This window comes from Perognathus longimembris, chromosome 14 (genome assembly GCF_023159225.1).
Source record: "Perognathus longimembris pacificus isolate PPM17 chromosome 14, ASM2315922v1, whole genome shotgun sequence".
Taxonomy (NCBI): Eukaryota; Metazoa; Chordata; class Mammalia; order Rodentia; family Heteromyidae; genus Perognathus; species Perognathus longimembris.
The window spans coordinates 30,115,556-30,142,387 of NC_063174.1; the positions used below are offsets into that span (position 1 = coordinate 30,115,556).

The 26,832-nt window shown below is 42.8% G+C and overlaps 2 protein-coding genes across 4 annotated transcripts in view; one reads left to right on the top strand and one right to left on the bottom strand.

Annotated features, from left to right (window-relative positions):
* Positions 1–2,960: 2,960 nt before the first annotated feature.
* Positions 2,961–15,227, bottom strand: Six4 (SIX homeobox 4). Of its 3 annotated transcripts, XM_048362079.1 has the most exons (4): positions 14,766–15,227; positions 13,671–14,518; positions 10,428–11,116; positions 2,961–5,681 (listed from the first exon to the last, which is right to left on the bottom strand). In XM_048362079.1, exons 1-4 carry the CDS (start codon positions 14,766–14,768, stop codon positions 4,885–4,887), a joined length of 2,337 nt encoding a protein of 778 aa, XP_048218036.1. In that variant the 5' UTR covers positions 14,769–15,227; the 3' UTR covers positions 2,961–4,884. The 3 variants fall into 3 exon arrangements, with proteins under 3 accessions (XP_048218036.1, XP_048218037.1, XP_048218035.1); XM_048362080.1 differs by lacking the exon at positions 14,766–15,227 and having other exon boundaries at positions 10,884–11,116; positions 13,671–14,596; XM_048362078.1 differs by lacking the exon at positions 14,766–15,227 and having other exon boundaries at positions 13,671–14,596.
* Positions 15,228–25,158: 9,931 nt separating this feature from the next.
* Mnat1 (MNAT1 component of CDK activating kinase) overlaps positions 25,159–26,832 on the top strand; it is a 162,777-nt gene continuing 161,103 nt past the window's right edge. The window contains exon 1 of the mRNA XM_048362084.1: positions 25,159–25,368. Coding sequence (XP_048218041.1) covers positions 25,280–25,368 — 89 coding nt within the window. The 5' untranslated portion in view covers positions 25,159–25,279. The remainder of the gene's footprint in view (positions 25,369–26,832) is intronic.

Genomic DNA, 26,832 nt, shown 5'->3' on the forward strand with positions numbered 1-26,832 from the left:
CACAGGGATTTGTACTTGCTAAACAAGCACTCTTACCACTTGAGTCACACTCTTGGCTTAACTACTATATGTAGACAATTGCTACAAAACTAGTTGATATAAAATACAAAATATATAATTTCTGAAGTTAATTTGATGGCTTTCACTATTTTCAAAAAAGAATTTAAAATATTTTCCCAAATGTGTTACTATTCTCTAGTTTCAGTGGAGGCATAGAAAATCTGTCATGGAATTGTAAAATTATGACTAAACCTAAGACCAAGTCTTGTATGCTCAGCAATGGTGCAGTTCTTGCACAGTTCTTGCAGTGCAGCTAAGGTTAACAAGACATTGACTAGTGACAGTGCCTCAGGGATGAGCAATGCTGAGCTTTGAGAACATAAAGGCCTTTGGATCTTTTAACCTAATTCCACATCACCTTTAAGTACCTACTGTGTGCTGCACTACATTCAATTTTTGGGACACAAAATGGAATAAGATAAAATCTCCCCGCAAGGATAAAATCTTACAATTTAGCTTGGGAGTATACAGTACAATAAGTGAATTGCATACTTTTGTGTCAAGACCAAAATAGAGCTGGGAATATGGCTAGTGGCAAGAGTGCTTGCCTCACATGAAGCCCTGGGTTCGATTCCCCAGCACCACATATATAGAAAATGGCTAGAAGTGGTGCTGTGACTCAAGTGGCAGAGTGCTAGCCTTGAGCAAAAAGAAGCCAGGGACAGTGCTCAGACCCTGAGTCCAAGACCCAGGACTGGCAAAAAAAAAAAAAAAAGACCAATATAGATTACTCTTCCACAATTACTCCAGTTAGCCTTATAAGTATTTACAAGTTTTTGAAACATTCCTGTGCATGTGTTTTTAGTAATTGTTTATCCAAGGATACATTAAAATCAACATCACTTCCTGTTTCTTGTCCAGTTAGATGGATTACTCATAATTTAAAAACATTCTCCAATAACTATTTCAACGTGGAGTATGTATAAATATAAAGTTTATTTAGCATAGTGTTTAGAAAAATAAGTTCACATCATTTCAGAAAACAAATAAAACACTTAATTGTCCAGGCATAAATCCCCATTACAGTACAACATACATACTTTAGATCTCTTTGGTTGGGTAATTAAGCAGAGAAATGTTCTGGGACATGCTCTGTGTGCCATCCCCTCACAAGTGCAGTAAAGACTCTGTCCCCCACCCCATAACATACATTCTGTGTACAGTTTTGCTTTGTGTAAGGCACAGTAAAACCAGAGTGCATAACCAGTTGCCTCTAGACATACAGTACATGCAGCAAAAGAATACAATTTTGAGAACCCTGAAAGCCAAAATTCACATGCTATATCATTTTGATTCATAAAACATACAGCAATAATATTTAATTTGAACTGCATCAATTAGATAAAAAATAACCATTGGGCTCTATCATCTAAGTTTTTAGGAAGAGTTTGAAACCATGTTTTTACAAAATATAAGCCTTTCCCCCATTTTCCCAAATCGCTTTTTATGAGATGATCTGTCAAAACAGAACTTGTGGCTATGTACGATGAACAGTTGGCTAGGATGTAGCAGGGCAGGCCCCTACACATGTCCATTAATCCAACTACTCACATGCAAGACAACATTTAAGGTCAGTGTGCAGTTTAACTATGGATTAAAAAAATCTATGGCTATAATGGCTGCCTTTCACAACACATGAAAGGCACTGAAATGTGTATATAATTCAGCGTTTACTATAAATATACATGAAATGTAATGCAGTACAACACAGGTGCTCTTGCTTGCTTGAGGTACAAGTGCACCTTCTCTTTATATGATAGACCATCCTACCTAAAATGTAATTCAGAGCTAAATGCCAAATGCTGGCTGATAGGGTGCATAGATAGGCCAACTCCAAAAATCCTTAGAGCCAGCAGCAGGGGGTGGGTTTTGAAGGGAGTCATTTACCTCTTTCTGATTCCTTTTCAGGGATCATTAGAGGGTCATTTGCAGCATCTTCAAGCATTGGTTTATGTAAGAAGGATATTCTGTCACGTGAATTCCAAGGGTCCTGAGTCTGGCCCATGGTATTACAAAACAAAAAACTGAACAAAACCCCTGCAACTCTGTGCAAGATTGTGCGGTTTATATTATTCCATTCACATATATTATGGGCTACATATCAACTGGCCCATATTTTACTGAAAGAATAGGAAAGAACTGTAAGTTCTTATGTGATTGATCCTTACCTGGTATATTGTGTAGCTACCTGGAGAAATAGTAGGGTTATAATTATATCATATTGGGGGATATGAATGTTTTCTAGGTAAGAATTACGCTTTGTGCTATGTTTTCTTTCTCAAAAGGGAGAAAAGAGGAAGAACTCTGAATAAAAGAGAGACTATATTTTCGGAAGACATATAAAACTTTTCCAGTTTTATATATATGTAACATATATAACTTTCTAAACCTTCCCTTCTCCCTTAATGAATAGTACTTTTTAAATAATTATCAAACTCAGTATCTGCAGCAAAGTGGAACACATCCTTTTTTATGTAAACTATACTACAGATTCACGTAATTATCCTCAGTAACATGGTTAGCACACAGGCAAAGAAGGAGAAAACACACACACACACACACACACACACAACAAAAAAAGAAAAAAACAAAAAACCCTCTAAGTTGCAGAAATAGTGGAAGAGAAGTCCAAACACCTGACTGTGTAAAAAAACAAAAGCAAAAACATGTAGTCTCAGCAGTTTAGAACATTCACCAACTCCATTAGAAAAATGAGATGTAAGCTCTTTATCAAGTTGATGAAAGAGAAGCCAATTGCTGGTAGCTCATGCCTGTAATCCTAGCTACTCTGGAAGCTGAGATCTGAGGATTGTGGTATGAAGCCAAGCCAGGCAGGTAAATCTGTGAGACTCTTATCTCTGATTAATCACAGAAAACAAACAAACAAAAAGTAAGTGGAGCTGTGGCTCAAGTGGTAGAGTGCTAGGCTTGAGCAAAAGATACTCACTGCCAAGCCCAGATTTCAAGCCCCAGGACCAGGAAAAACAAAACAAAAGATGGGGACTGGAAATCTTCATAGGACTATTAATTAGTCTATGCTGCAGGTTGCATTTGTATAACAGCATAGATTAGTCTAGGGCCCCTATTAAACATGCTTAGCTGAAGGGCATGTAGAGATCCAGAATGTACCCTTTGACCTCATCCTAAAGAAAGCAAGATGTGATAACATCTTTGCTTAATAATCATAGGCCATCTGTGAAAAGACTATTTTCTCACTTTTCTGGCTTTTGGGGAGATCAGAGAGTGATGACTACATAAATGTATTTCCATTATTACATCTTGCATTTAATAACATCCTGATTAAAAAATCTTTAAACACAGCTAACATTATCAAACAAGATTCTTATAGAAAACCAAAGGATTTGTTTTTAAAGGAGAGATGGAAATATAGTGCAAATAGTCATGTGTCATAGTTAACAACCAACTCAAAACATGGAGAATGAAGGATCAACAGGACAGAATTATGTTCAACAGAATTCATGAATTCTATTTACTTCACTTTAAAATAGTTTTATAGCCTATAGAATTGGTTTTACATGCTCTTCTATGACTTGTTAATTTCACTATAATGAAAGCATTAGTAATAATTAGTTGTTTACTCATTTGTATGATGTTATACATAAAATTTGGGGAAACGTAGGTTCTCCAGATTTAAAACAATTCTGTGATAAAAATGAACCCTGTTAAATAATAGGGGAAAAAAAATCAGTGCTTCTGTTGATACTTTTGTACCTTATTACTAATATAAAAAGGCCACAAGGTAAAAAGGCACATAGAATTCTATATAAAACATATTTAAATGAATCAGAGCTGCTAAATGAGGAACAAAGGTGTAAAAGAAAAGTACCAAAATTCCAATATTGGGAGTTAAGAGTTCCTGTTTCAGTGTTATTAATATTGACCTTAATAGACTCCTGACTTAAAAAAAATCATTGCTTTTAAAATCCTACAAAAAAGTAAAACTTTGTTGGAAACAAAGATATTCACTTCCTGTTCAAACAATAAAAAATAAATTAAACAGTAAGAAAGCATTTTTTTCTTTTCAGTTCATGGTGCCTGAAGTATAAGAGAAACACACAGTATAAATAAAATTCACTGTACTTAAATCCTACTTATAGAATCGAGATTATATTTACATTCACACTGAAGTCTGTTTCAGTTTTTAGTGGAGTTTCAAACTTTCTCAGTCACATTAAACTATTAGCAGTCACATTTGGAAATGTGTAGAGAGTTAAAACCAAAACTTTCTCAAAAATGCTGAATAACATAAATGTACGTATGCATGTACATATACATATATATTTAAACTACTTAACTTTCAAAATATAGTCTTATAATAGTTTGGAGTACCATTTATGTTTCTTAATCAGATCAATGCCCATGAAGTAAAGTAAACAAAAACAATTGCATTGTTTCTAATAGTCTGTAGCAATATTTAATTTTCTATTTTTAGATGTATACATTTTCAATTTAAAACATGATCAAGTTTCATTTTGACCTCAGATCTTCACTGCCAACTAAATGACATGTTCTCACTCAATGTACTTCATCTTATTCCTTCCTCACCATCTTCTTAGAGATTGTATGTGAACACAACAAAGGCAGCAGCAGTGCCATTTCTGCTTTTGTGTAGTTAACTGTTGTCTTCACGCAGATCAACCCAAAGTCTTTTTGAATGCATTTATTTGCACAATTAGACTGTTTTCCTTTAAATAGGAAAATGTTTTATGTTTTGGAGTTTCCTGCAACAATTTGTTGCTTGTGCCAACTGAAGTGAGTGTGAGTGTGAGTGTGTATGTTGGGAAGGGGTGTAGGCAATGGAGTTTATAAGTCTTGCATATCTTCATCCATCTGGACAGTCTGAAGCTTGGCCAGTTCCTTTTTATCTGTTTCCAGGTCTTCACAGACAGTCTCAACCATGCCATCTAAGACGTACTTGGATTTGGAGTCCAACATCATTAAGATACTAGTTGCTTTGCTGTCCGAATTTTGTAATAAATTCTCTTTTATGTTAGCTACTGATTGCAGAACCAAACGATGTTCTCGGACAAAATCCTGGTGTACTGCCGGGGAGGTATGACCCACCTGGTCCTCAGCTGCAGGAACCATTTCTCCAAGGGGAGCCTGAGTCATAGGAACTGACAGTAGGTCTTGACCAGTAATCAGGGAACAGTTCTGAAGAGCTGTATAGTTAGTGTTGCTGACAGGTGTCACAGTAGATTTGCTTGCCACAGGTGTAGACATTGGCTGGTTATCGGCAATGTCAGCGTTTAACTCAGTGGGATTTAGTAGTAGAGGAGGAGTTAGGGAAAAATTGTGAGTGGGGGATACGTTAACTAACGAGGAGGCCAATGAATGGAGGCCACTCCCCGAGATATTTTCAGAAGAAAGGTTTGCATTTCCTTGTGCATTTTGATTGACAGGCATCAGTTGAGAAAACACCAGGCTTCTTTCTAAGCCTTCCTGTTTCACAGATCCTACAGTCTGGCCTGAATTAGGAACAGTGTAGACCACTGCACTGGAAGCAAGAGAGCTCAAGAAAATCTTTCCTTGCTGGACTGTGGCAGATTCACTTGTAAATGTGCTCCCATCTGAAGTGCTTGAATTTACCGAAACATTACCTAGAAAAAACACGAAGGAACAATTAACACAAAAAGAAATGATCAGGACCCCAAAATCTACTTTGCACACTTTTTTTCCTCAAGAGAAGTGATACTTCTATGTAATAATTTAGCCCAAACATACTGAACACATTTCCAAGAGACAGACAGATACAGACACACACAAATCTTAGAAGAGCAATAGTATTTTGTTTTTTGAACCACAGCTCCATTTCCAGCTAATTGGAGTGACTTTCCAGCTAGAGCTGGTCTTAAACCCCAATCCTCAGATTTCAGCCTCCAGAGTAGGAGGATTATAGGTGTGAGCCACCAGTGCTGGGCTAGCAATAGTAATAATCTTATTTCCCCCAAGTAATTCTACTGATTTGGTGTGGGGGGGGGGGGGGTCGGTCATGTGGCTTCAATTCAGGGCGTGGGGCTTGAACTCAGGGCCTGGGCACTGTCCTTGAGCTCTTTTTGTTCAAGGCTAGCACTCTACTTCTTGAGCCACAGGGCCACTTCTGGCTTTTTCTGTATATGTGGTACCAAGGAATTGAACCGAGGCCATCATGCATGCTAGGCACTCTACCACTAGGCCAAATTCCTGGCCTCCCTCAAGTAATTCTGAGGAAAGTGAGAACTACAGATCTAGAAACCAAATGTACAGGCTTGAGATGGAGCTCAGTGGTAAAGCACTTGCCTATTAAGCTCAAATCACTATCTTTAATCCCAGCACCCCAAAGCAAAATGAGAATAAAACAAAAAGAAAACCAGTATGATAGACACAGCCAATAATCATAGAATTCAGGAGACTAAGGCATGAGGATTATGAACTTGAGGGCAACCTGGATTTAGTGAGTGTCTATCTCAAAAGAAAAAAACTCAAAAATCAAAGAAAAAGAAAACAAACCAACCAAACTAACAAACAAAAAACCATTCAACTCAAATGAGAAAAAAAGAAATCCCATTCAGGTTCTAATTTCAGTTAAGTTTCTGGTTTCTTATTATGGACTTGACTTCTCTTAACTGAGTTATCATTAGCACTGCCAGTTGGAACTAGAGACATTAATGCAAAGCAAAAATGCCTTTGTTTACTCAGTAACTGACATAAAATACAAGTGGAAATGTAGAAAATACCACATAAAATGAGTTTCCATAGGGCTTAAAAGTTAACGACATAAACCTGTACAGACAAGTCACAAACTTTCACCAAACTAGCCATAAAGCAACATCAAGCCAACAAAACATTCAAAAGGTTTTTCATCTTTTGTTGTGCTAGTTCTGGGTTTTTAGTGTTGTAGAGATAGGAAAAAATAATAACAATAACATGTGTTTTTAAAAATACAGATTAAAATAAAGGACCAGAGCTAATGCTTCTCTAAAAGGTTTGTATCTTTTGAAGCTCTCGTTATAATGGCCTACAGAGACCAGAAGTAGAAAAAGAAATGTAAGTGGAAAGCAAGAGATGTTCAAGTCAGATAATTCAAAATAGATGACTTAGATTGTTTCCCCCAAGCTCTGTTAAATAAAATCCTTTCCCTGAGCCTTTACAAAGATACAGATTAGATGATCCAGGCCCCCATATCATGCAACTGAAAGAAAGATGGATTTGAGGGGAGTTTTGTAACAGAATTCAAATGGGCTATTTACCTTAACCTTCAATTAGATGTCTGGTCAATCTTTCACTACTTGAAAAAGCAGCCCTATGTTAAGTTAGGTAATTCACTTAAAGCATCCCCTCCTTTTTATGGGCCGAGAATGTGGCTTAGTTGTAGAGTGCTTGCCTAGCATGAATGAAGCCCTAGGTTTGATTCCTTCACAACACATAAAGAGAAAAAGCCAGAAGTGACACTGTAGCTCAAGTGGTAGAGTACTAGCGTTGAGCAAAAAGAAGCCAGGGACAGTACTCAGGCCCTGAGTCCAAGCCCCAGGACTGGCAAAAATAAAAATAAAAACTCCCTTTTTATATCCAAATTGCAATTACATTGCCATCTACAGTGATAAATAAGAGCCACAGAGCTCTTTATATATCTTCCAAACATTTTCAAGCACCCCCATGTAAAACCATGTCTTTAAATGAGGAGAAAAGATAAAATACTGTATTTGAACTCCTTTTAAAACTGTAACCATCAGAAAGTATTCTTCATAGAAATATTCCTCATTAGTGTTTAAAACAAAAACACTAGTGGAGATGTTTTGGCTATTTCCTAACAAATTTATTATTTCTTTTTGCAAATTACACAAATATTTGGCTTCAATTAATTATATTTTATAGATTACTAGACTGCAACAAAAACATCTGAAAAAGCTGTTTATTTTGTATATTTGTGAAATTGTATAGCAGTGAATATGAACTAAATGATTAGTGAGTTTTTGATAGAACCATAAATAATAGGGGCAACTTTTTCCCAATGGCAATTGTATGCAAGCAAAATGATTATTTCTGTGTATGCAAAAATCATAACAAATAAAGGAGGAAAAGAAGATGTATTCTAAAAGATGTTTTTTAAAGTATAGCTGCAGTTGAGTTATAAGTTAAGTAGGAACTTAAAAATCAATCAAATGAGCTGAACAATCTTTTTTTTTTTTTTTTGGCCAGTCCTGGGCCTTGGACTCAGGGCCTGAGCACTGTCCCTGGCTTCTTCCCACTCAAGGCTAGCACTCTGCCACTTGAGCCACAGCGCCGCTTCTGGCCGTTTTCTGTATATGTGGTGCTGGGGAATCGAACCTAGGGCCTCGTGTATCCGAGGCAGGCACTCTTGCCACTAGGCTATATCCCCAGCCCTAGCTGAAAAATCTTGAAAGCCTAATTTTGTAATGGGGGTTTAAAAAAAACTTCATTTTCCCCCTCAGATTATAAGGCAGTAAAAGATTTATACCTATATTCCTAGCTGCTCAGGAGGCTGAGATCTGAAGATCATGGTTTGAAGCCAGCCTAAGCCAAAAAGTTGGTGAGACTATCTCCAATTAACCAGGAAAAAAGGTCAGAGTGGCTCAAGTGGTAAAACACCAGACTTTTGGAAAAAGGCTGAGAGTGCGAGACCCTGAATGCAAGCCCTAGTACTAACACAAAAAGAAAAAAATTAAAATAAAGTTGTAAAAGATATTATACTTTTATATAAGGCTCAGTTATACCCAAGACAAGTATATCTTGCCTAGAGATTTTACTGAAGGGTCAATATGTCTTTGAGACAGTCCAAATCCCCAAAATGCTTTCTTGAGAACTGAAATCCCCAACTACTATAAACAAACATTGCTTGCTGGATCAATCTGGTTAGACTTACACCCTTAATTCACCCAATCTAAAGATTGACAGCTGTCATTTTAACTGGTAATGCTATTCTAATTCCTACTTTGAATCCTATTTAAAAATTAGCTATTAGTTCATAATGAATTTCTATGGTACCATTTTTTCTAGATTCAAATGAAAAGTACTTTTGACATATTTACTCATGCTTTATGCTCAAATTTGTCATTAAACTCCTTAAATTATTGTAAAACTAAGCACTTTGGCTTTCTCTGTGGATTTTGTATTTTTTCCTGGGGATAATGACTTAGCCTAAATCTATAACCTGGAACATAGCATGCTACAAGGCTATTATTACCATTTGCCTGAAGAGAAACAAATATACAAGATGAAATTTAAAACCAGTTTTCTACAAGTATATACATAAAAGCTGAAGTGGACCAGAGTTGTGGAAACAACACATTTGTGCATAAATTGACTTTAGTAAAATCATCTTACAGAGAGCTGATTGGTTAAGGCCAGCAATTTATTAAAGGCACACATGCACCAATATATCCCAATCCAGAACTGAAAAAAGTATGCACCCTCTACTGCTATACTCTAACCAGCCAAAAACTGACCTATCATGCTCAGAATTCCTGAATTTCAGGTCAATGCTTTCTCTGGGTGATTGTTATCAGCCCCAGACATACACAATAAAGTTTATGACTATTTTAACAAATAGACCTATATATAGGAGATGACCATACACCTAGAGTAATAGAAACCTAAGCAAGCCAGATGCTGGTGGCTTTGGCCTCTAATCCTAGCTACTTAGGAGGCTGAGATCTGAAGATTATGGTTTGAAGCCAGCCTGAGCAGGAAAGTTGACAAAACCTTTATCTCCAGTTTAATTAGCAAAACACCAGAAGCAGAGCTGTGGCTCAAGTGGTAGCACACCAGCCTTGAGTGAAAAAGCTAAGGGACAGCACCCAGCACCAAGGCTCTGAGTTCAAACCCCAGTATCAACACACACAGGAAAGAAAAAAAGGAAGGAAAGAGAAAAGAGAGGGAGAAGGAGGGAGAAGGAGGGAGAGGGAGAGAGAGGGAGAGAGGGGGAGAGAGGGGAGAGAGGGGGAGAGAGGGGGAGAGAGGGGGAGAGAGGGAGAGAGAGGGAGAGAGAGGGAGAGAGAGGGAGAGAGAGGGAGAGAGAGGGAGAGAGAAGAAACTTAATCATACGTTCCTCTGGAGATCTTTTTAGATCAAGTAGTGGGTTCTTTTGTAAGCACTGATAAATATGATAAAGGCTTATTGTATTTCTATAATTGTACAGTACAATTGGCAAGACTTTTGATGAATTGTACTTCTCCATTCAGTTTTGGGAAAATAAAAGCCCATCCCCAGGATGGGAGGGAACTAAGCAAGCAGGCTATAACCTAAATGTTGTGAAGGAGGAGACTCATCCATACTTCTCAATAGATGGGTCACTTATAGCAGCTGACCAACACATTCACTATTACGGTACCAAATGAGGCTTTTACCTTGTGATGCTGCCACTGAGACAGGAGGCAGCTGCAGTGGAGAGAATCCAATGCTCCCATTAAGGAACTGGCTGTTTGCTCCGGAATTAGGGATCTGGACAATGCCATATTGGTTAATTTGAACTGGTGTAGTAAAAGTCACTACAGAACCCCCATCCTGGGAAGCTACTGCTTGAATGTCTTCTCTTTTCACCTCAGTGCTAGGTATCAGCCCAGGGAATGATACGGGGGCACTGGGACTGTAGGCCATGGTGGCTACTGAATTAGCTGCAGAACTCTGGAGGACTTTGAATTCCTTCACATCCTGGGAGGTAGACCCCAGTATGTCAGTCATGGCCATACCATTGCTCACAATGTTCGAAGACATTTTTGGTGGGTTCAGTGACACCGTCTGTGTATTCCCCACATTTAACCCATTAAGGATAACTCCATTGTGTCCCTGAATAAGAGAATTACCATTAAGGAAAACAGGTGAAGTACTTGCAGGTACTAAACTTCCATTCAATAAAACGCCAGAAGAGTTTAATGATATCTTAGCATTTCCAATTTGCTGCATGTACACTGGCTCCATGTGGCTAGAAAGGCTGAGATTGGTGATGCCATCAGATGAAGCTGAGAGTGGGTGTGGAGACAAATCCTCATGACCCTTGCTGCATTCATCTTCAGTGCTGGGATTGCCATCAGACTCACTGTATAGAGAGGGAAATCAAGTCATTCAGAAGGTCAAAGGAGTACACGCTGCTGCTACGTAGTTTGGAAAACAGCCTCTAAACCCATTAAAAGTAGTATTCAAGGAAAGCACAGCAGGATGTCTTCTAGTCCTGTTTTCACTAGGAAGCCTTTCAGTAGATTCTGATGTGCCAGACAATTTGGGAAGATGAACTCTCCACTCTGATCAGAAAGTGAGGGGGCCAGGCTTTCCTATTTAGGAATGTCTTCCCCTCCCGCAAACCAATTCAATTAATGTTGTTTTGGAGAGAGAGAGATGAATTGTTCAGCTTTTTTTTTGGCCAGTTAGTTAAGGAGATCATTTCTCACCTGCTCCCACTCCCTAACTTCTCCACCAGATTGACATTCAGCAAAGTGGCTGTCCTTGATGTAGGAAAGATACTTTGAACCCAAGAACTGTTATGTGCAGTCGCTTTTGAATCCAAAGGAAGCCAGGAGGACTTATTTTAACAAACACGTCCTGTGCCCTGGTGAGGTGGGAGGGAAAGGATAGTTACTTGGAGGCCAAGTAACTATTGGACCCTTCCCAGAGTTCTCCCTCAGTCCTGTTTCGGGCAAGATTATGTCTGCTTCCCAACTTGGGGGCAAGACCTAACATGGGTGTTGAACTGCTATGGAGGCTTTTCGCCATTTGGATCCAAATGGCGGTGGGGGTGGGGCAGGGCAGAAGCAGTTTGAAAGCCTCAGTGAGTCTTGGCCCAGCAGAGCAGCTAGGGTGGGATCCTACATCCCAGCAGCGGCCCCGCGGTCCGCTGCTCACTTCCAAGCGGAGGAGAGGGGAGGGGATTAGCCTGGTTTTGGGCTTCGGGGCCAGGAGCGCAGAAAGCGGTTTGATTTACGAGCTGAGGCTGAGCTGCAGTCGCCGTCTGCGAGGGTGACTCACCAGGGTGCAGGTGGGAGGTAGATCTGGAGAGAGGGTCTAAACTAGGCAACTAGGCCCGGGGTGGGAATGTGGCAGCAGGGGGTGGGGGGGGAAGAGAGAAGGACGAGACTCAGGGAACAAGCCCAGGCTGCAGGGCAGCTGGCCCGCGTGCTCCGCAACCGCTCCGCACCCTCTCTCCTCGGCCTAGCAGATCCCATCGGTGCTTGGGGCGCGGGGATCGGCGTCTTCTAGTGGGCACAGATGGCGTGGCTTAACTTAGGCGCCTTCTCGGAGTGTCTTAAGTCTGCGGACGGCGCGTTTTGTTTACGGTTACCGCGAGGCCCGGCCTCGGCCCGCGCCTCCCTCCCAGCCTCAAGCGAAGAACGGACAGCCGTCGGGGCCCCACCGCCCAGCCCCTGCCGGGCGCGCAGGGGCAGCCGCCGCAAGGGCGCGCCGCCCGGCTCTGGAATGCGCCCATGATCACCTTCACCTGGCCCAGGCCGGCCCGGCTCCACGGCTCCCAGATTCCTTCCTCGAGAATAATTTTAAGAGCTGCCTTGGATTATTCTGTTCTCCAACCCCCCGCAAGGATGGCAACAGCATTTCTTTAGACGACCTTTTTCATTGCTCTACCTTGTCCAGTAATCATACCCCAAGTGTCTGGCTCTGGGGCTTTCTACCAGAAAAACGGGGGTGCGGTGGGGTGGGAGGAGGAACCTGCTGGTCAAAAAGTTCAAACTTGATAGGGTGGGGGCTCAGCAGGACCTGAGTGGATGGCGCCCCACATTTTCTTCTTTCAATCCGCCTCGTGCCAGGTTGTCCCTCGCCCCTAACAGAAGGGAGTCACGCAGAGTTTAGGGGACCTAAGAAAAGGCTCCGAAGCCGTGCTACCCCGCGACGCCGAAACCCGATCCGAAGTTGTTCAGAATCAGGTTTCAAAACACAGCCGAGCCGAGCCGAGCCGCACCGGCACCCAACGTTGCCGCGGCTGCCAAGGGAACCAAACGGGCTGGGTGAATGATTAACTCTGTCATATTAAAACTCCGACGTCCCTAGACCCTTCTTGGGCCTCCAGTCCCCCCAAGGCGCTCTCCTTCCCTCCCGAGCGACCCGAACGACCTCCAGGATCGACAGGCCTGGGGCGCAGCCGAGCCCTGGAGACGGTGGCCAGGTCTGACCGACCCCGGAGAAGGGGGACAGACCTCCGGCCGGCAGCCCGAGCCGGCCAGGAGCTGTGGTGAGAGCTGCCCGGCCGGCGTCACACCCGCTTCCTGCGCCCGGCTACGACGGGAGAGAGTGGCAACTTCAAAGCCAGCGCGTGGGGGGTGGGAAGCCAGGCAGCGGTGACCGGGCGAGGTGGGGGCGGGGACTGAGACCTAGGCGGGCGACCAGAAACTTCTGGGGGCTGGAGGGGGGAGGGTAAGAAGAGAGACTTCCCCTCCCACTCCCTTCTGGGGGCCACCACCGCCCCCCTCCCGGTGTGTGCGGTGGTGAGGAGAGGGGGGAAGCGAGGTGGGGGGCGGGGAGAGGTGGGCAGCCGGACTGGGCTGGTGGGGAAGGTAAGCGCCATGTTTGCCAGCAGCACTGGGAGGAAAAGAAGGCTGGGAGAGGGGGTGGGGGGAGGAGGAGGAGGAGGAAAAGTTGGCGCTCACCTTTTGGACTGGGTCTCGGAGGGGTTCCGGTCGCGCTGCCGGCGGTTTTTGAACCAGTTGCTGACTTGGGTGAGGGAGAGGCCGGTGATCTTGGCCAGGTGCCGCTTCTCGGCGGGCGACGGGTAGCGATTCTGCTTGTAGAGCTCCTTGAGCGCGTTGCGCGACTTCTCCTTGAAACAATACACGGTCTCCTCGCCGTCCCATATGGTGCGGGGCAGGGGGAACTTCCTGCGCAGCCGATACTTGTCCACCGCGCCCAGGGGCCGGCCGCGGGCTCGCTCGGCCTCGGTGTAGCGTGCCTTGTACCAGAGCTGCTGCAGCAGCGGGTGGTTGGCCGACTCGAAGCTGTGGCTCTCGAGGATGCTGTAGAGCTCCGGGTAGATGCCCTGGTGGAAGGCCACGAGCGCCCGCGCCTTCAGCAGGCTCTCGTTGCCACGTAGCAGATCGCTCTGGGGTAGGGACCACAGGAACCGGGCCAGGCGGTCCAGGTGACCCCCTTGCTGCAGCGCCTCGCACACGCAGGCGACGTGGTCGGGAGAGAAGGCCAGCGGGGTCCGCGCGGGGGCGGCGGCGGCGTGGTGCGGGGGCCCGCCCAGAAGTTCCGAGCGCAGTTGTACCTGATCCGTCGCCGCCGCCCCGGCCACCGCCACCGCCGCTGCCCCTTCCTCTCGGCTCACCCTGGCGGCGGCGGAGGCCACCGCGGCGTCCCCCGGCTCCAAGGGGAAAGCGGCTGGAGCCGGGGGGCTCAGCCTCGCCGCCGCGCCCCCCGCCACTTCGCGGTGCGCCTCCTGCCCTTCCGAGGCACTTTCCATCCCATTCTCCTGCTTGATGTCCGCCGCACTTGCAATCTGCCCGGTGGGGGAGGAAGAGGACATTTTTGTGTGTGTGTGTGTGTGTGCGTGTGTGCGCGTGTGTGTGTGTTGTTTATTTTCCTCCCTCCCTCACTCCCTCGCACTCTTTCCTCTTTCTTTTCCCCCCTCTTACTCCTCCTTCTTCGTCTCCCTTCCCCCCTCCCCCCCTCCGGAAAGCCCACTCCCTCCCTCCCGGTTTCGGCTGGATCTGGCCGATCAGGTTTCCCCCCGGCCACGCAGTCACCATTAAGATAGCTGCTAGAGCAAAGTAGTGTAAACGGATAGCTGCTTTCTGCCGTTCCCCCAACGTGACTCCTCCGGTTGCTGCATACTATAAGGCACTGGCGGCCCAGCCGGCCGGGACGAGCCACCTCATTGGCTATTTCGCGTTCAGAAGGAGGTGGAGACACTTCCTAGCCCTGTCGATCACCCGCCTCCCACTCCACCCCTAGCCTTTCCCTCTCTCACTGACCCCCAGGCACCTATACCTGAAGGAAAATACCAACATTCTTTTCAGGCCCCATTCCTGGACGGACTAGTACCTAGGTGTGTCTTGAAAACAGGTCAATTCTTTCCAAGAAAAGTCCCAGGGAGCCAGTGGGAATATTAAATGGTGTGGCCTTGAGGGCTGGACCGCATAATTCTTGACAAAGAGACCACCCTTAGCAAGTGGTGCAGAGAATAGTTCAGAAGCTTTCTAGCACCTCCCTACTCCCTTCCCCCATTTTGATGTCTTTAAGAAGGATTTGTAGTGAAAAGAATCAAGAATAGACCTCGGGCTGGGAATATGGCCTAGTGGCAAGAGAGCTTGCCTCCTATACATGAAGCCCTGGGTTCGATTCTCCAGCACCACATATCTAGAAAACGGCCAGAAGAGGCGCTGTGGCTCAAGTGGCAGAGTGCTAGCCTTGAGCAAAAAGGAAGCCAGGGACAATGCTCAGGCCCTGACTCCAAGCCCCAGGACTGGCAAAAAACAACAAAAAACCCAATAGACCAGTACTGTGGGGGCAAGCATTTGCAGTAAATTAAAATTCCAAATTTTGAAATAGTGGATGTGAATAGCCAAAAATTGGAAGCTTTCAAAAAAAGAAATGCTTAACCTTGTCATGTAAAGGGCTGGTCACCCAACCTAGAGAAAATTAGAATATTCAATCATGTTTATCCTAGATAAGTTGTGTGGTAGAGCTCTAAGACTTAAATTATAATGATCTGGAAACGTAAACCCAATGTACTAACATCTTAAATATAGGTGTAATTAGTTATTCTTTGATTTTTTTTTTCTTTTCCGTTCTGGGTATGGATGAATAGTTTCTTTGGAGAAATTTCTTTGGTGGAAACACCAAACAGTGTGTTGGAGAAGTTCCATAGCCTTTTCTACAGCATGGGCAGATGGAAGATTGTCTTCCCTGGTTTGTGGCTAAGTGTGGGGTGGAGTCTGTTGCTGTTTCTAATTGTCTCTCATTTCATCATGGTTTGCTCCAGGTCTTAGCTCTAAAAGGGATGAGCCCACATTTGCTTCTGACTATTGCCCGTCAGTTGGGTTGGCTTGCCGCTGCTCTTCCTGAAAATTCAACATTTTAGTGGTATCACCCTCACATTTTGCATTGTTTCTGCTGCACAGCCACACATAACTATTTCAGCATATTACAAAGCAGCTGTTTGGGTCACCTGCTGTCATGATCAACTTGGTAGGTTGCTTTTTTTTTTTTTTCTGTCTTGCTACGTTTTATTACTGGTCAACTAAGGTGTCATTTGATACAAGATTTAACTTTTTTTTTTAACTACCCTAACATGAGGAAGCCAGGAGTGACATCTTTGGTAGATTTAAATTCATAATCATAGAATAGATCACATACTTCTATGCCTTTGGAGACAATCAATTATTAAGCTTCATGGTAATACCTGAGATTCCAAAGTTCCTTGAATATTTTGAAATACATTTTGTATTTGGGAATACTTTTGATTTACTGAGAAGTCATGGAAGTAGTAGCCAATAGTAGTAGATACTATTGGCTAAATTCTAAACTTAATTTGGATTACACTAGATTTTCCAGTGGCATCTTTTTGTCTTTTATAATCCAATTTAGATTACCATATCAAATTTCATTCCTTGAATTCTGAAAGCATATTTATCAGAGGACCAGCTATCTAGACATAGGTTTAGTGGTAACTCTGTCATTTAATTGAGTATGAAAAGTAGACAGGAAGCTAGATGTGGCCATGAACCTCTGAAACCCTATCTGTGGGAGTGGGGAACAGAGATAGGAGGATCAGTGTTCCGGGCTAGCTGGGGCAGAAGTTATTGAGGCCCTACTCAAAAAAAAAAAAAAAAAAAAAAAGCAAAACAAAAAACAAAGAGTTGACCTAGTGGTACTTATCTATAATCTTAGCTACTTAGGAGGCAGAGGTAGCAGGATTAAGATCCCAGATAAAATCAATCTCTAACTCCTATTAGAAAAACAAATAGGAAGTAAAAGGACTGATGGTGTGGCTTAAATGATAGAGTGCCTAGAAAGGACCCTGAGTTTGAGTCCTGGTACTGTAATAAAAGCAGACAGGTTATTGGGTTAAGCTATATACCAAAGCCCCTGATGCATAACTAAACCTTAGCAAGTATTTGTTATCCTTCCTACAGATACTGCAAAGTTGGGGGTTTCTTGGTTTTATATACCTCATTTACAACTTTTTATAGGGCTGTTCAATATTAGGTCATGTGAGTCTACTCATTATCAATTGAATATAATGAACCATTTACTGGGCTTCTGTATGTCTTTTGTATATTTGCCTGGAGTGCACCAAGCTTAGTAAATTATACAAAAGCAATAGTGGCCTTTTATGGCATCTATATATTCAGTTGAGGAGATGCACCTAGGACCAGAAACCTTGGTTTCTGGGTTTCATGAGAAAGTTAAGACTCAGAGCTCATTCTGATAGCAATTCACAGTGGATTAAACAAGATTCACTACATTGACATGGAATACCAGACTTTGTGTGGAAGTTTACCAGGCTGTGAACTTTGAGTCTATGTGCTGTCAGGCAGTGTCATGCTGTGTTATGATTTGGGAAAACAGAGTTGAGGCTGGGATTACATATGTGTGAAAAGCATAAAAAAAAATCAAGCTGCTTGTTTCCATATCTTTTTCTTCCAGTCTCAATATAGCAATAAAGTAATTCCCTTTATCACTCTCTTTGCAACGTTAGTGTATTGGAAAAAATTTGGCTCAATACATCATGTTATATTTGTTTGAATATATAATGGATTTGCTACCAAGAATGGAGATTTCCTATTTCAAGGATGACTTTGGCTGCCTAGAAGATGGAGGGATGGTCATAGTACTGCTTCTTGGTAGATTTTGCACTTTCAGAAAGCTAATGCTGTGGTACTGGTAGGGAAGTAGGTTCTAAAACTATCTCTCACCCATTGTTATTTAGTGATAGCTGATGATAATTAGTGAATATTTTTGAAGTTATTTGTCATACAGTTACTAAATCCTAACAAAGCATAAAACATTGCATTAAGAACCAGAGGAAAGAAAGACAAGAGTCTCTCACCTGAGGAGGTTAAAATCTTGTTGGAGATAAGACATTTATAAATAAATACAATAGAGGATAACAGGAGGTGAGGATAAACTGCCTAATTTGGAGAGAGAGGGTGATCGGTAGGGAGTTGATTTTTAGCAGAGTGAGGATGAGAATTTTCAGAGAAGAATAGTACTTCATTAGTGTTAGAGGAAAAAATGAAGAAAACATGGACATATGGGATATTTCTGAAATAACCAAGTAATCAGTGTGTCTAGAATGGGAGTTACGTGTAAATGTGTAAGATTGGCTTAAAAGGCATGTCGGAGGACTAGGGACATGGCTCAAGTGGTAGAGCACTTGCCTAGTAAGCCTGAAGCCCTGAATTCCATTCCGTGTGTGTCTGTGAGAGATGAGTTTGGTGTGGTGGCAAAATCATGTAGTCTTAGCATTTGGGAGGCTGACAATGGAGGATTATGCATTTCAGGCCTGGCTGAACTACCTAGTAAAACCCTATCATAAAGCAAGAAAGAAGAGGGGAAGAGGAGGAGAGAGAAAAAAGAAGAGGAAGAAGACAAAGAGTAGCAGAAAGAGCAAACCCCTGGAATGTTGAAAACAAATTACAATGGACCTTGAAATGTTTGCTGTAGTGTACACAGTGGTTATGTCTGTATGTTGTATTATGGCAACTATTGATTAGACCAGGATTTTCATGTTTCCCAAACCCTAACAATTAGAATGCTTTTTTGTGTTTTCCAAATTTGTGCTAGAAGAATTAAGGCTGTTATAAGGAGCCTTGGCTGTAATGCTTAGGAGTTGTTGGTGACTGAATTCTTTTTCCATGTAGGGCATGGATAAGCAGTTGACAAGACAGAGGGCAGCCTAGTGAGTTACATGGGTTACAGTGGAGGAAGAACATCCTGGCACAGACAATGATTGAGTGCTTGGCTCTAGTCATCTTGCTATAGCATCATTCCTACCTTCTGGTGATGATATAAATTTCTCCAGGAGCTAGAATCTATTCCAACTGACCTAGGCACAAAAGGGTAAATTTACTGAATGATGATGATGTCTTGTCACTGTGGTAAATATCTGACAGAAACAACTTAAGGGGGAAGGGGGGACTTATTTTAGCTCATGGTTTCATACAGTTTCAGTTTAGGGTCACCTGATTCTTGTTCCTAGGCCTGAAAGAGGCAGTAGATTATGGCAGTTGAAGAGGCTGCCATAGCTGACAGGAAGCAGAGCAAGGAAGTTGCTAGGGACCAGTTACAACTTTCATAAGGTATCCCCTCTTCCTCCAGCAACCTACTTCTTCCAACTAGGCCCCATTTCATAAGATTTCCAGAACCTCCCAAAATAGCACCACCCGCTAGGGTCCAAATGTCCAACACATGAGCTTGTGAACAACATTTTATATTCATACCATAACGATGTGAAGGGCAGGAGTGCAGCAGGCTGGACTTGAAAACCTTCTGTCTCCTTTTACTTGTCTTTTCTTATCAAGTTACTTTTCAAAAAACTTCCCTCAGAGGTGGGATCCATGGCTCCTAACTTCCTAGATCCATCAAAGAGGTTCTGAAGTTTTCCCCTTACTGCTAATTTGAAATTTTCTGGTGGCAGACCTCAGATTAATCAAAGGTTGTAGGCCACACTTTGGATCAGGTGACCAGTATTGTAATAGACAGGCCTAGTAGAACAACTTAGGTGTGTTGGAGAGGGACTATGTTCAAAAAATTGGAGAGAAATGTTATCTCTAGGAAAAGAACAAGGCAAATCAGTTGTCCCCTGTAGTTGAGAAAAGCCGAACGTGAGTCCATAGCAGTTGGGGCTGGTAAAGAAGACCTGCATGTAAAAGGCACTTCCCAGAGAGTTAGAAACTTCTCTAGAGAACTGTTTGTTTCCTCAAGTATGTGTTCCACAGAGATGCCCTTGAAGAAAGCCTGTTCCTGCTTCTGCACAGGATGCACAGCATTCAAAACTACTGCAGATGCATTAGTCACTTCAACCACGAAACACTCGCCACCTTTCAACAGATGTAACATTTTCATCACATAAATTAAGCACATTTAACAAATGCATCCATGCTATTCAGCATACACTATGTGGAAAATGACCTACATAACTTGTGGGAGGGGTAAGTGAAGGAAGGGGTGATATTGCTAAAAAAAAATGTCATTCCTGACTTCTGAAATAGTGACCCTTCTGTACCACACCTTAATTAACCATATACTTATATTTTTAAAAAGCAAATTTATAGCTGTCCCCATATAGGTCATCCCTAGTCATAAAGCAGTGAAACATGTGGGGGGGGGACGGGGATAAGCACATTTACTTTCACTTTCTTTGGGGGCACAGTTCACTTTTGGGGGAGGTAGATTTTCACAAAATTAAGGGTAGGAAAACAGCATATTACATATTCATTTAAATACAATGACACAATAAATCAACTGAGCTGTGTAATGCTACATGGAAAAATATTTTTTGGGAAATTTCTCTTAAAAACGTTCTGTATTGGGAGTGTGCTTAGTTAAAACTGCAATAAATTTGTAATTAAGACATCCTTTCTTTACTAACTGGGCTGGGAATGGTAGGAGTAGAGCTGATTTGGGAAGAGCAGTAATGATCTTGATTTATGTAGCTGTCTTTAGGAATGTAGAAAACTTGACAGTTTGATGTTTTCTACACAGGTTGAGATTCCATTTAAATCTGAAGTCTTGGACTGTGGAACTCCTCAGAGCTCTCTGTCCCATGAGATTGAACCTCATCAGTAATAATGATGTACAATTCACAGTTTATGTGGTGCCGGCATTATTGTGGGGCTTTCATATAAGTCCATGCCTTGTTATTTAATTATTGTAGCAATCTTATGAAACATTTTGTGGAAGAAGGAAACTAAGGTACAGGATGAGAAATATGGCTTATACCGGTCTGTATGATTTTAAAGAGAGTTAGACTTCCCACCGCCCCCCTGCCCCCCCGCCTTCTGGTATTGGAGCTTCAACACAATACCTGTCCCTTAGCTTTTCTTTTTTCTTCCTTTTTCTTTTTTTTTGGCTAAAGACTGATGATATACCACTTGAGCTACAGCTCCACTTCTGGCTCACTGCTGGTTAATTGGAGATAAGAGTGTCTCAGACTTTTCTGCCCAGGCTGGCTATGAACTACAATGATCAGATGTCAACCTCCTAAGTAGCTAGGATTATAGGTATGAGCCTCCAATGCCCTGCTTCAGACTTTCCTTATTATGTTTCATGTCCTATTTGAGATAATGCTACTTTAAAAATACTACTATTACTATTCACAATGATTAACATTTAATACTGCTGTTAGGTACTATATTAACCACTTTAAATGAGATATTAAGTATTTACAAGTATTGCCTCCAATTTAACACTGAGAACACAAGCTTGAGGTCATGTAAGTAGTAACTGATGGTGCTAGTCTTTCAATCCAGTTCTTTTAGACGTAGAAACTAAATCTATTTCTTTCTCCTTCCTTCCTTCCTTCCTTCCTTCCTTCCTTCCTTCCTTCCTTCCTTCCTTCCTTCCTTCCTTCCTTCCTCCCTCCCTCCCTCCCTCCCTCTCTCCCTCCCTCCCTCCCTCCCTCTCTCCCTCCCTCCCTCCCTTCCTCCTTCCCTTCCTTCCTTCATCCCTCCCTCCCTCCCTCCTTCCTTCCCCTCCCCTCCCCTCCCCTCCCCTCCCCTCCCCTTCCCTTTCCTTCCATGACTGATACTATCCAGGTGCTGGGTGCTGATAAACAATAGTACCAGCCAAATGATGACTTTTCAAGGGTAATATTGACTAAATTTTTTCCTTCATGGATAAATTCATTCCTTCTCCCAAAGTTTCTTGCCCTATTCAAATATAAAGATCTTAAAGTTGCTTTTATTTTTGGAAAGCTTCCTTCAGAATTATTAATTGTATTGGATATGGTCTTTTAAAATAAAGAACATTATAAGCAGCCTCCAGGTCATATGAGTTCCCTATTTCAGTAAACTTTCATTTTGTTAATTCCTATAAGTGAACAATATGGTGATCAAGGAGATAATAAGGTTTATTTGTGAGGTGAGTCACTGATGTTTGTACACTAATATAAAGTTCTGGGCTGCCATGACCTGTTTGGTTTGTTGGTTCCTGCATGCTATATGTAGCTGTTTGTTTAGTCTATCCTCCCTCTGTAACTAACGAAAATCTCAACTGTCTTTTCAAAGTATGGACTACCCATTGAGCTCACTGTTTTATTTGTTTGGTTTTGTTTTTGTTGCTAGTCCTGGGGCTTGAATTTGAACTCAGGGCCTGAGCACTGTCCCTGGCTTCTGTGGCCACTTGAGCTACAGTGCCACTTCCGGCTTTTTCTTTTTAAAAAAATTTTTATTTCATTATATCTATCACATTTTGTATGCATATGTGTGTGTACATACATATTTTTTGTTTGTTTTGTTTTGCCAGTCCTGGGGCTTGATTGAACTCAGGGCCTGAGCACTGTCCCTGGCTTCTTTTTGCTCAAGGCTTGAGCCTTGACCACTTAAGCCACAGCGCCACTTCTGGCTTTTTCTATATATATATGTGGTGCTGAGGAATCAAACCCAGGCTTCATGTATACGAGGCAAGCACTCTACCACTAGGCCATATTCCCAGCCTGAGCTCACTGTTTTAAAACATTGGACCAACCTGAAATGTGGCTCAAGTGGTACAGCACCAGGTAAACAAGCAAGCTGAGTGAAGACCTGAGTTTAAACACCAGTATACCAAAAAGTAAAACAAAAGATTTTTAAAAAAGAAAGAAAGGAAAGGAAAATAGCCTGCTGGTGGTGCTCATGTCTGTAATCCTACCTGCTAAGGAGGCTGAGATATGGAGGATTATGATTTTGAAACTAACCTGTGCAGAAAAGTCCTTGAGACTCCATCCTCAATTAACTAGCCAAAAGCCAGGCTAGAGGGATGGTTCAAATGGTAGGATGTCAGATAAACATGCAAACTAAGCAAGTTTGAGAATTCAGACTCAATGCCAGCAAACAAACAAACAAAACAACAACAAACAAAACAACCCAAAAGTTGGATGTACTTTTTGCATGTATGTGTATGTGCTGTTTCTGGGGCCTCGAACTCGTCCCTGAGCTTGTTTTTTTGGCTCAAGATTAGCACTTTACCTCTTGAGCTATAGCTCCATTTCTGGCTTTTTGGAAGTTAATTGGCTGTAAGTATCTTGTGGACTTTCCTGCTTGGGCTGGCCTTGAACCATAATCTCCAAATCTAAGCCCTTCAGTAGCTAATAGTACAACATGAGCCACCAGTGCTTGGCTGGACTGTTCCTTTTTATGTTTATACTGAAAAGAACAAAAGTTCTATGAAGACTTAAAATTACTATGCATGTATATAGCTGGGTCAAATGAAGGTGTTTACAATAAATGCTTGGCATTAAAGAATTCACACTAGCCTGGCACCTGCGATGCATGCCTATCATCCTAGCTTCTCAAGAAGCTGAGATGTGAGGATTGCAGTTCCAAGCCAGAGTGGCTAGAAAAATCTGTGAGACTTTTATCTCCAATTAATCACAGAAAAAGCCAGAAGTGGTGCTGTGGCTCAAGTTGTAGAGTTCTTGCCTTGAGCAAAAGACACTCAGGGACAGTGCCTAGGCCCAGAGTTGAAGCCCCAGAACCAGCAAAACCTAACTGAAATAGAATTTCATACTATAATAATATTTTATACTTATTTATTCTCCTGTTTATCATTAATCATCAATAAATTCTTATTTTGGAAATGGGCAAGATATAGCTACTTCAGGAGGAGTTCATTACCTAAAAGAACTGTTTACAGACTTCAGTTTGCCTTCTTGATAAATGCAATGGAATGTTGCTTATAATTCCAAAAACATCTTGGAATTGCCAAAATATAGTTGCATATGTTCTTATATAATATTTCCCACAGTTTTTAGGAATTGAAAGTATTCTTTGCTGGGGGGGGGGAGTAAGAGATTATTGTTAGGTGATGCCCTTAAGCATGCTTGACAGTCCTGAGGGAAAAGGCTTTCTGCTGAGCAGATGCTCAAATTGTTTATAGAAGCAGCCTGACATTTAGCAAGAATCTGTAATATCTGTTCAAAGGGTAGCATTCAGATAACTTTTCTGAACTTTATATATCTGCAATGCAGGAATTATCCTGAGGTCATATGCCTATTTAAATGTAAAGGAGAAGTATAGACCATCCAATTTTCCCAAAGAAAATACTGGTAAATCCAACAAAATAAATACCAGGAAACTGGTACTTGAGATGTGAGGGTTGAGGTCAAGGGGAGGGTGATAAAGGAATGAAGAGAGGAAAGAGGAGGAGAATGTAGTCATAATAGTCAATGCATACCCTATGAAACTAGGAAATTATTATTATTATTGTTATTATTATTTTGCCAGTCCTAGGGCTTGAACTCAGGTCCTGGGCATTGTCCCTGAGCTTGTTTTGCTCAAGGCTCGCACTCTACCACTGGAGCCACAGCGTCACTTCTGCCTTTTTCTGTTTATGTGGTACTGAGGAATTGAACCCAGGACTTCATGCATGCTAGGTAAGCACTCTACCACTAAAGCACATTCCCAGCCCTGAAACTAGGAAAATTAAGTGATTGTGTGGAGGGGTGGGATTGAGAGGGACAGGGGGAGAATGATGAAAGGGGCGATATGTATTAAGATGCATTGTTGATATGTTGAATGGGAATTCCTTTGTACAACTGCTTAAAGATAAAAAACTAACTGAATCAAAAGTTTAAAAAGCAGACAAGGAGGAGAGAGGGGGGTGAGGGGAGGGAGAGAGAAGGAGGGGGGAGATGAGGAGGGAGAAGGGGAGGGAGAGGGAGGGAGAGGGAGGGAGAGGGGGAATACTAGGTCCTAATCATTGAGTGGCACACTGAGCATTAATCTTTGAAATCATAGGTATGTTTCCACACATAAACATGTAGATTCTATCTTCCAAATTGCGATTCCATATCTTGAAAAACGCAACAAGGTGCATAACGTGTAATTTGAAAAAGCACCCTCCCTTTCTGTGGCAAGGTTCTGGGAGGCCTAGGAGTGCCCTGAGAAAGCACTCCGGAACGTTTGTGTGGCAGCGCCTTGTTCCTAGTCGGCGTTCTTTTGCGACGGGACCAGTCTTCTGTTGGTCGGAACCTGCTGGGCGTCCGGTCGGTGGTGTGTGCAGGTGGCAGTCGCCGAGGGAGCTGTCGGGGACACCCGGTCGTGACTGGGACGCCATGGACGACCAGGGCTGTCCGCGATGTAAGACCACCAAATACCGGAACCCCTCCTTGAAGCTGATGGTGAACGTGTGCGGACACACTCTGTGAGTGGCAGTCGCGGGCTCCTCGGGGAGAGGCGCGGGACGCGGGGCGGCGGCTCGGGCACTAGCCCTCGCCCGGGCCTGCTCCGGGGAGTCGAGAGGAGTCAGTGCCGAGGCCGAGAGGGAAGCGGTGAGGTGTGTGCGTCAAGTAGCCTGCGGCGGCTTTTCTGGAGAGGTTCTGGCCTGCGTTGAATGGCCGTTTCTGTCCCAGGCAAGCTGCATGCAAGGGTGTCAGTTGGCTCCTCCGCACCTCCCACCACCCCTATTTTCCTGCCCGAGACGACCCCACCTGTATTTCTAGGCTTTGCGTTAGCTGGGCCTCCGGGCGTATCGTTGGTTGAAAGTGTAAGGTTTGTGTGGGGGACGGCGGGAGGGGGGGGAGGGAGGAGAATTGAAGTGTTTAATTTCATACCAAACACTTGCATTGAAAAGAGGGAAAGTACTGTTAAAACTTGAAATTTTTGTGAGCGTAGCCCGCTGCCGTTGATTTTTATGAGTTAATTTGGGAAAAAAAGTGTATATATGCATTTGTTCCAATGGATTCAATTAATGGAGAAAGTCCATACTATAGGTTGTTATTTTTGGAGATAATATAATAGCTGACATCTTATTGAGTTCATATTACACATATTATATGTTAGGGATGGCTCTAATTACCCTTTTTCTTCCCTTTTTCTTTCAGTGTGTGTACCGGTGCTGGGGCTTGAACTCAGGGCCTGGGTGCTGTCCCTTAGGTTTTTTCACACAAGGCTGGCGCTCTACCACTTGAGCCACAGCCCCACTTTTGGTTCTTTGATAGCTAATTGGATGTAAGAATATCATACACTTCATGTCCATGCTGGGTCTGAACCATGTTTTTTAGATCCTCAGCCTCCTGAGGAGCTATAAGTACAAGTATGAGCCACCAGTGAGTACCTGGAGGTTCTAACCATCTTACTGCAACAGAACATAACAGCTTCATGAAGTAGGTGAAGACATCATTTTTATTTCATAGGGAAGAAACCTGAGACTGAGTGCACCCCTTAAGTGGGTCCTGAGACCCAGGAAGTATGACTACAGAATTTCCATTTTGGGAGTGGTGTTAGAAGGAGGGAGATTGAGTTTGTGTTGTATTTTGAGGAATAAGTTCAGGAATGGTCATAGTGCTTCTTTTAGGGCTGTGTGTGTTTGTGTGTGTGTGTGTGTGTGTGTGTGTGTTGGTACTAGGACTTGAACTCAGGTCCTCACGTTTTTGTCTTTGCTTGCTTACTCAACTTGGCACTCTATATCTGGAGCCACTCCTCCACCCCACATTTTAGCTGGTTTTGGAGATGGAGTTTCATGGAACTTTTAGCCGTGGCTAGCTTTGAACCTGGATCCTCCAGACCTCAGCCTCCTGAGTAGTTACCACTGAAGCCCAGCATCTTGTCAGGTTTGTATGGTCAAATATAGTAAATAAAGGTAGTTCTAAAAAAAGCCAAAAAACTT